The sequence below is a fragment of the Mizuhopecten yessoensis genome, unplaced genomic scaffold (genome assembly GCF_002113885.1).
Source record: "Mizuhopecten yessoensis strain PY_sf001 unplaced genomic scaffold, ASM211388v2 scaffold1931, whole genome shotgun sequence".
Taxonomy (NCBI): domain Eukaryota; kingdom Metazoa; phylum Mollusca; class Bivalvia; order Pectinida; family Pectinidae; genus Mizuhopecten; species Mizuhopecten yessoensis.
This window is the reverse complement of record NW_018404293.1, coordinates 37029-47881: the sequence shown is the minus strand read 5'-3', so window position 1 is coordinate 47881 and position 10853 is coordinate 37029. Positions and strand designations below refer to the sequence as shown.

Below are 10853 nucleotides of genomic sequence, written 5' to 3'. Positions count from 1 at the left end.
TAAGTTTAACACTATTATTACGTTCTATGTAAATATCTCGATACAGAAACAACAGACTTGATTCAGACGGCCATTAAGAAGAAACAAAAAATACTAACAAAGCTTCAGATTTATTTTTTATTTTTAAGGAATACCATCAAATACTACCAAAAGCCACTCAATACTATCGATGCCACCCAATACTACCCTATACAACCAAATTCTACCCTATATTACCAAATACAACCCAACACCACCCAATACTATCCAACTCCACCCAATATTACCCAATACCACCCAATACTACCAAATACCACCCAATGTTACCCAATAGCACCCAATACTACTCAATACCACCAAATACCCCCAGATACCAACCAATACTAACTTATATCACCCAATACCACCCATTACTACCCAATACAACCCAATACCACCAAATACTACCCAATACCACCCAATACAACCCAATACCACCCACTACTACAGAATACCACCCAATAATACTCACTACCACATAATGTCACCCAATACTGTACCCATATTCTACTTTGATAAGGCACTTTGATTTCAACTGAAATATAAATAATTTATTTCCATATCTCGATTGTTTTCATAACAAATTATTGATTTGGTGCAATATACGTAACCAATTTACCGTGAATACCGCCAAATACTGCCAAATATGACCAAATACTACACAATGCTGCCAACTATGACCAAATATTTACATTCTGTATGCTTGGACCCATTGACATAACACAGGTGACCTCATCACTGCGTATTGATACACTACAATGACGTAGCACAGGACGTACTTGGCCGTGAAACAGCCCTTGATGTAGTGTTGTTATGCTAAAATGAATTAACATTAAACATGGTTGGCTTGATTTTGAAGCTTAAATAATGTGTGTAAAGTATGTGATATCAAAATACCACTTGTATAAGTTCTACAAATTAAATTTTAAAAATGGAACTTTATTTTGTTTGTTTTGTTGTGATGCTGTTGCTAGGACCCCCGGCGAAAGTTTTACATTTTCCCGCGAACAAACGCTGTTCTCTCTATTGCGTTGCCCCAATTTATAAGTGGGAAAAATAACTGTACTTTTTTATTTATGCTTACATCGGGAAATTCAAAGCACTGAAAAATGTAATACAAGGAATGAAATTTAGTTTTACAGCATTCATGAGGTCATAACAACATTGGCTTTCTGGACATATTTAACATGAAAGCCGATGTTGTTATGACCCATATGAAAGCTGAAAAAAAATGGTATTCCTTAAATACCACACAATACTGCCAATTATGACAATATACTATACGATACTGACAAATATGACCTAATTCTACCCGCTTCTACTTAATACGACCAAGAACTACCCAACACAGACTCGTTTTGGTAAATAACCTTCATTTTACGTCTACATGACACCAGTATCCATTAGTTCGACAGACAGTTCGCTGTAAATCAATGTTGATTTCAAACCTATATTCGAGTTATTCCCCTTTATGCAGTATCTGTTTCGTCTGTATACGTGTTGAAACATTCAGAAATTGTCGTTTTTATATTCTTATTAAAAGGATAAATATGGCTTTCCTTCTTTTCCTCGTACTAACAAAAGTTATCTACTTTACTGTTAATACCGTAGTAAGGAAGTGAAACGTGTAAAAAAAATATAAAATAAAAAGGAATTTGATTCAATTTTCTTACGTGCCGTAAAAGAATTCGATTTTTATACAAAGTTAATCGTGGACAGACAAGTGCAATGTAAAAGGGACGTCTATGTTTAAACAAGGTCGACCAAGCCGGCATACAAAATCAGCGAGAAAAAGGTAAAAACTGGAATCCGATCGACAGCGCAGTAAAGTGAAATTATACGTTAATGGAGTGCTTAAGGATGAAAAAGGGGTTTCTCCACCAATAAGAGATGCGAGGTGTCTACTGTAAAGGCATCGCAAGCTAAAGCTTGACATTCATATAAGTGATTAATATTTCAAATATTTTCAAACTTTTATTAGTGAACGAATTTATGACCGCAATTTTAACCACAGTTTTCCCCCGACAGGTTACGGCAAGGTAATTGTAAGTTGAAACTCAAATTATTTCCGGCAGGGGATTAGAAAAAAACGTACTCTTCACCGGACTCAGAAAATAATAAAATGATATGATAAAATAGTAATAACGAACAATACAGTAAAAGGCGTTGTTTACGCGGGCTTTAATTTTCACGATTGTGACCCAGAATGTATTAACCCGGATTATAATTACGAGATCTAGGCATGTGAACAGAGACAGGACAGTCGGCACATACAATGCCAAATAGTCAAATGAAAACACCTTATGCCAGCATATTGAGGTACAAGTATACGGTGGTACATTTAGGACAATTATCTCGAGCGCTCAACATGTTTTCTCGAGCACTCGACTTACTAACTCGAGTGTTTTAATTATGCTTTACGTATGAATCCTTCATAATAGTATTGTATTGTTATCGTGATAGAAGAGAAGATTTACTGAAACGTAAATGGAACTTTCCTTGTTGTAATAAATGTCAATTAATCGACATAGCTTTAGTCGACTTAACTACAAGTTATAAGACACATCATCATTTAAATGTCGACATTTCGTGATATATCAGAATTTGTCGAATTACTTTCTACGTAGAAAGACAATGTCGAGATGCGGAAACTCATCGTCTAAATAGAATGTCGATAAGTACAAGGACTGTATTCGAGTATATTAGCTGTAAAATTTAATTCTTTAAAATATTTAAATGAATTTCGTATAGGTATATTGTAAGAGTGAAAGATTTGTAGGGAGTTGTTAACAACTGTAACCATTCGAATGACGTATAACCGTATATTTAATTTGTTGTTGTGTTAGAGGGATTACCGGAAAATGTAATGCATGTTATCAAATTATTTTACATCCTCGATTAGTTGAAATATTTAAATAATATTCGGTATATCAAATACAGAAATGCACTGTGAACATATAGTACTTGACAATCTAATATGAATAGAGGAGAAGTAGTTAATTAAACAAAACATCGTGTACAATCGTGTGGAATATAACTGTCAGCGTGGAGACAAAGTACACTCTGCGAACTTACTACAGAATATTTAGAGAGCGGTAAACATAATTCAAATAAATTACAGAATATTTTAATAAGTAACAGAATATATTTCCGCGTCTTGAACATTTTAAGAATTCGAAAATCTTATATTTCGATATTTATTGTAAATACCAACACGTAGGCGAAAATTGGAATGATCAACACAGATATGTATACGAGGGGCCATTGTACCACTGTCGACTAACTTCACACTAAAATATCCTCTCGGGTACCCCTATACCAGTCTACTTTCGTTTTGAAGTTCCTCGTAACACTGCAAAAGTTGGATTCTACAGGTAGAAATAAAGAGAAGGAATATCAGACTGTAACGGATGCGTTCATCGTTGAAATCATGTCCTTCTATCATGGGAATATCATGTGTCACCCTCCTCGGACTATAGCAAGTCTCTCCGTAGTTCTGATCCCTCTCATGTACAATATCCCTGTTTCTTTCACTGCGTCTCTGAGACATACGTCCAATTTCATCAGGAGTACGGGTGTGCATGGGAGTATCATCAAACCTTACTGATGGACGCCGGTCTGTAACATCTCCCCTAGTATCTTTATGACCAACAATATCACTAGAACGCCGTGTAGTTCCTAAACCAGAGTCCCTAGGTCTATCACCTTCTACCTGTTTAACGATACTGGACAAAGGGGTTGATTGTGATTTGAGCCTAATACTATTTTCCCTTAACGTTGCTATTTTCTCCTCCAAATCACTTATCTCGCTGTCCAAGTCATTCATTGTGAACAACTGATCCTATTATTTCAAAGAATGTAAAATTAAACTACCAACACACTATAATGCCTTTATAGATAAATATATAAAACTATCACAACAGTGACTGGATCCCACTACGCTGCCACCAAAATTAATGTAACGGATGCGTGCCTACAGTTCGTTACCAAGTTCTTTCTTGGACCCAGTAATTGTTGTAACAAACAAGTGCCGACAATATATACAAAATAACGGCCGTCTTTCTGACTCAAATAACTATTACCTAATCTACACCCGGTAGATATTTTACATTAATATACCTCTAACACTAATATAGTCAAAAAGCCAACTAAAACAACTGTATCACAATATATCCGTCACCCTGTATCAACAGTAAATAGCCCCTTACTGCGACACCCGTGACTGTGTACACCCTTTACCGCGACACACCTTGACCACGTCACCCTTTACCGCGACTGCCGTTTGACCAAGTCACCCTATAGCTAGCCACTATAAAACCTATGCCTTGGTAAACCCTGTGTCTTGGTACCTGACACCCTGTATCAACAGTACGTCGCCCTGTACTGTGATACCCTGTGACTATGCACACTATACTGTAACACAATTTATTTTGACTACGTACTATAAAGGAATACAGTGGAACCCTAGCTTATGCAGCTAGGCCAAAACTTATACAGCTTGGTCACTGATTACCTTTTTAGAGTTGTTCCGTCTTCTTCGACCGACAGAGCAAGAGAAGCTTTTCATCTGATGGAACCTCTATTTATATACCTAGCCATCCAATGAAATGCCTTCTTTCATTAGCCAATCAAAACTACTCTTACTTCCTAATTACAAAGAAATAACTAAAGCAAGTCTATACTAACGATCATTTATTGAACAATGTAATTAACACATAATCAACCGCTTCAAGACAATATCAAAATCTTACGAATTGTACGGTAAGTGGAAAGTGATACTTCGATGTTATCATAACTTTACTTGTGTTATGATAATATGTTTTACAGAGAATTACATGTAGGCTCAGGTTATTGGTGTGAAACGACAGGGAAGCTCGAGTTTACTACGCAAAGCAGAAAGTTCATTACAATAAGTTGATAATATAAATACACAAGCAATTTGAACGATGCTCATTGTTGATGATTCTTAGATACGTAGATACTTGTTGTTTATCTTTGAAATGTATTTTGTACCATAACATATCTGTACAAGTTCTGTATCCTAATTAAGTAGGTGTACGCCACTCTTCACAGGCTTCCTGAATGTGAGGCTCCCAAAGGGATAATTTTGCATTCTTGATGTTAAACACCAGCAACATATACGATTCTGATTCAGCGGTAAATGCTGGACTCTGAACTATTTTTATCGTGATATCTCAACAAATGTTAACAGGCCGCGCATCGTAACTCGTAGCCCGAACATAACTTCTTACACCTGAGCGTTATTCACCCAAATTGGGCCGAAATATTGTGTTTTATTAACAATTAAAGATAATCAATACTGTCAATTATAAAAACAAAATTTATAGAATGCTTTTGTACAATAAAAACGTTGTATTCAGAATAGTTGAGCTCCGATATTGTCAGGATACAGGATACAGGATTTCCGCCCATAAAACCATTCTCATCAGCAGAAGTCCTGTATTTTACGCCATGTTTGAGGGAAATCTAGCCGAAAAGGGCGAAAAAGCAATTCCGGATATTGAACAAGAGGTCTTCACAATGTTTTTGAGGTAAGATTGACTGTTTCACAATTCCAGAACATTCACAAAATGTATCAAATAAATAAAAGGATACTTGCATATTACCAGCAAGTTGAATTATGGTCGTATTTCTGTCTTCATGTCTTCATACGATATAAAAAATAAAAAATAAACTATCAAGAGTAAAATGGATATTTTGTATGTGATGTCGTGTTATAATGTGTATCATTGCTGGAATAAGAGTATTTTTATTGACATTTAGGTATCTGTATACAGACACAATAGAGCTGACGGTCAACACCGCAACCTCTGTCCTGTCAGCTGCGAGGAAATACATGGTGGACCGTCTTGTCAAAAAGTGTGAAACCTTCCTGAAGAGTTCTTTTACTACCGAAAATGTATGCGTACAGAATTCAGCGTGAACCAACGAAACCCAGTAATAACAATGTTCGATGAATATCCCAACACCTACCCATACCCCGCAGAAATACCCTATGACACCGAATACTACCGAACAGCACTCGATACCGGAAGCTTCCCAATACAACCCAATGCTACCGAAAACCACCCAACACTACCCTGTACCAACCAAAACTACAAAACAGCACCCGGGTACGGATTTCAACGGGGCGTATGCCAGTCCCGAGGAAGACGACACAATCGCAACAAGTAGGAACCATGTTTTCACAGATCCGAGGAGAGTATCCTTGTCAAAACAAAAATCGAACAAAACGTAAAAAATAATCAGAAGGTATTTTCATTGTTTTTAAAAAGCATCTAGATCATATGTTACAATTTATCACTACCGTGTCTGAATTTGTACAATGGAAACTACTAAATATTATAGATTATGATATTGTATTAGGGTGTACGTATATCCCTACCGAAAGTTCCAAGTATTCCTCTCCCGATGCATTTTCAGATATTGAGTCTGTGTAGCAATGACACCAGAATAGCCTTAATAGGGGCAAGGTAAAGTTGGACAGTTATTCGTTATTCCTTATTCAGAATAACGAATAACTTTCTAACTTTATTTTCCGAGGGGCGAAAGTAAAGTTAGAAAGTTATTCGTTGTTCAAAATTTTACAGAAAAATGCTGTAAAATAGATGCCAGTGCACATCTTTTGAAAGGTTGCACGTACAGGAGGTGCCAATGACAATATTCACACCGAGTTTCATTAAGATTGAAATAGGAATTCACCCCGAGCCAGGACCAGGAACAAAATCTCAATTTTGACAATTTCGGGTATAGGGTCCCAGGGGGTCTAGAAACCGTGCCGGTGCACAACTTTTGAAAGGTTGAAACTTTTGCAAGTATAAAAGAACCTGTCTTTTCATTTCTATCACTACGCCTACATAATTCCATTATTATGATGAATTTGTGCAGACATACACTCTAGAAAGGAAAATTAATTATAATTTTCACTTTTCATTACATCACAAATATCAAGAGTTATTCAAACGTTGGGCTACGGGCCCATTTTATACACATGTAGTACATGGTACACAAAAAACGATGTATAGAGACTGTACACAGATGATGTACAACATAATTTAATAGGGGTTCTGATAGCTTCAAAGATTAATTTCCCTAACATACATAGCTGTTTACTATTTTTGACAATTGATAATGAAACTGAATAGCCTTAACCGCACTCTAAAATATTAAAATTTACTACAAATTAACAGAAAGTGAAATTCATCTTGTCATGCCTTTGGAGTTACATTCCTAACAATGCTTTTGTTCTCTAGGAACAGCTCTTTATCTTCCAGTCACGATTAATCCGAATAAGTACTTGTACTCTATACTTTACTGAAAATTACTTAGTAAGATAAAAACAAATTGTATCCTATACCAATAATTAAATTACCGTTGGAATGTCGTATAATCGGAATAGTAAATGAAAAGTACTTTGAATATGTGTTTACCACTATATTGTATAACTCATTGAGTAATATATACAAGATGATGTACAGTTAACATGAGATGGTTTCAAATGGTTACATTATGTCAAGGAATTAGATTCGATGGTTTTTATATAACTCATATATGTTTTATTAATTTCTCTTTTTTATGATTTATATGCAATCATTAAAAAGGAAAGAATAAAAAAAATCTTTTTAAAAAAAATAGTCTGAAAAAAAAAGTGTTTTTATGTTCTCGAAGGTTTATGTAAATCAAAAACTACTTAGTGAAGTACAAAATTTATATTTTTCAAATAAAAAGTCGGGTTTTACTCATAATAATCGATCACTTACAATTCTTTAATAATCGTAAGCAATACAGCTCATTGATATTACATTACATGTGACATGTACAATGCAATGTCATACAAAGTCAAGTTCAAGCCATACACTAAAAGGTTTATTCACTCATTTCATAGACAAGAGGTGTGACCTAATTTCAAAAGCTTTACACAAAAAAAATCCAAAATTATACAGTTCTGTGACATTTTCTGTACTAAGTAATTTCAAAAGTTTATACATGGATGGCTTGCATTGGTAATAAGGTTGAAATAGTTTTTGTCGGAGGAAATAATATTCTTTACATATGACAACAAAATGATATTCGTCTTCTTCTTCAGTAGTACATATTGAGCATATACAGTTAGAAACAGCCTGCTTATTGTATTTTCCTGTTTCAATTGTTAAGCAGTGCGCTTGCATTTCAATAAAATTGGCTTTGATAAATAACTTTGTAGGCATATATGGTCTACAAGATATTCGTACAAGTTACACTTTGAAGAAGTTGAAAAATGAAGAACAGATTTTGCTAAAATGTATCATGCAAGCGTTATTTGACTAAATAAAGAACATATTTAAATCAATATTTTGCTGATTTTGCCATATTTCTCCCATACCTAACATTGACAATTCCATTTTTACATTTGCTGCCAAGTTTTTACAATTTGGATTAGATTCACACCCATTAAACAAATATTCATAGCAACTTTGCAGTATACAATTGTGTGTCCTTAATCATTTACACCAGTATTTGAAGATCCTTAACTCCCTGATCACAGAAAAAGAGTATCTACCAAGCTCACAATACACCATAGCACGGGATGTTGACCTCTTTACACTTTATATTCTTAAAAAATTAATATGCACTGTTTCGATATCGTTAGCTGCATGCCCCACACTTCACATGCATAGTTAGCAATACTACCAACATATGTATCAAAAAGTGACAAATAAGTTTTAAAATCTAATTGCATGTTTATACATGATTTTCTAAGACTGAATACTACTTTACGGCATTAAGTGGCTAATTGTTTCTGTGCTAAATTGAAGTTGCAATTATATTTCGGAATAATACCAAGGTAGCAGAACTCATCAATAACTTTAATAAATTCACCTTTGTAAATCCATTTCTCATTACAACAAATACATCCTGATTTTCTAAGTACAAGTACTTTAGTTTTATCAATATTAACCGATAGACACCACCTGTCAGTGTAATCAGACAGAGTATTTAACATTGCCTGTAGGCCTTCTGCACTCTATGAAAATAACACCATGTCATCAGCATACATCAGCAAATTTCTCCTTGTAACACTCCGGTCACATTATTGAAAAATCTTGAACATTTACCATCTAATAACACACAAGACCTAATATTGTTATACAAAAATCTCAAAATTTGCATTATTTGCCCTCATCATATCTTTATTTCCTCCAAAATAATGAAGAGTCAATGTGGATGAGAACGGTGAGCGCAAGTGACATGAGAACAAAAAACGGTGCAGACAAAATTTGAGATACAATTGATATTAATATCATTTCATAATCACATCTTGAAAAAAGGTAAAGACACATTATAAGTCAATGAAAAGTGATTAAAGGAAGGCTCATTGCAAATAACATCGCCTGGAGCACCCAGCAGAGTATTTATTTACAAAATTCGTCAAAAGAGTATCCCGCAAATTTGCTCATTCTAATTCGCCGCAGTCTAACATACAATGGGCGACTGCGTCTTCTAGAGTACCCTTGCAATTAGCGCAAAATAGTTCGCAATCAGGTGGAGCAATCAAAATTTGGAAACAGTTTTGCAAGTTCTAATAAAAGAAGGATGACATTTTGAAAAGTACCAGATCACTGAAGGTTTCATTTCAGGATGAAATTGTTGAATCTCGAAAAAGAAGAAGAATGAATTAAACGAATTTTCCAGTCATCTGATTCTTTACAAAGAAGATCATTTTTAACTAGATATTTCCAACGTAACTTTGGAGGGAAATTACCCGACTTAAATAATTCATTTAAAAAGTCATGGAAGTTGTACTTATACAGTATGTCAATTGCATCAACAACAAAACCCTTTTTAGCTTTATTTCCACTAAGGCGATTTTGATACAATCGTAATAAAAACAGTTGTTTAGATGTAGACTTTATTTTGGTTCTGCATAATGCCGCCAAAAACAGAAAGCTTACATTGATCTACATGTAAATGAAGCGATGATAAACCAGGCATACCTTATGTGATGTCAGATCTGGTCCTCAGGGGGAAATTTTGGATTAGTTTGGCACACAAGAAATGCACTGATTCCTAGTTTCCATATTTTATACCATAATTTTTTCCTATCTATAGAGTCGAAGGATTTTATAATCAACGAAACAATAATACAATTTTTTCATTACATTAAAACTTTTCTCATTAATTGATCGTAAAGCAAAAATTGCATCAACTGTGCCCATATAGGGTATCGTCATCAACACCACAAAATAGTGTACACACATCGTCCACACCATATGTACAGAGGGACACCACATCTCCCCCGTCGGACCACTATGATTTAGCTGCACTCACATATAAAGTTTGCCAACTGACACTTACTGTAGAAAAACTTCAGAGTTCAGAGACCATACCTTCTCGAGCACATGATCAGTGGACACCCCCAAACATCATTCGCACCTGTTATAGATGTACAGTACCAGGTCACCTTAGTAGAGATTGCTGTTGGATGGAGACCTCACCACCGAGCCCCTCTACACAGTGTTAACTATGTACGCAGATGGGTCATGGAGCTACAGATTGTGGTGTATATCTTGGAAACCAACCACAGGGACCAGGACAAGGGTCACGCCGTTCGCATTAGTACGTTGACCCTCCCCACCAAAGGATCGCGCACCGTATAGACATGACCCAGCTGTTCAGCTTCCGGGAAACTCCAAGGCCGCAAGGCCAGCAGCGCGACATCCTCCGGGCAAACAGTGAATGGCGCATCCCGTTCTCGCAGTCTGTCGTCAGGGTCAGAGAGACAAAATCGCTCCCGTAGTCCATCCCCTATTTCCTGGAGGGGTAATTGTACATGT

General features: G+C 35.6%; 1 protein-coding gene across 2 annotated transcripts in view; it reads left to right on the top strand.

Moving 5' to 3' along the window:
• LOC110442856 (BTB/POZ domain-containing protein 6-like) overlaps positions 1-10853 on the top strand; it is a 35922-nt gene that overhangs the window by 16186 nt on the left and 8883 nt on the right. Inside the window, exon 1 of one of the 2 annotated variants that reach the window (XM_021486718.1) lies at positions 5532-5570. The exons of the other annotated variant lie outside the window; for it this stretch is intronic. Within the exon in view, the coding sequence (XP_021342393.1) occupies positions 5560-5570 (11 nt within the window). The 5' untranslated portion in view covers positions 5532-5559. Of the gene's footprint in view, positions 1-5531; positions 5571-10853 lie in introns of those variants that run through there. 2 annotated transcript variants of the gene reach the window in all.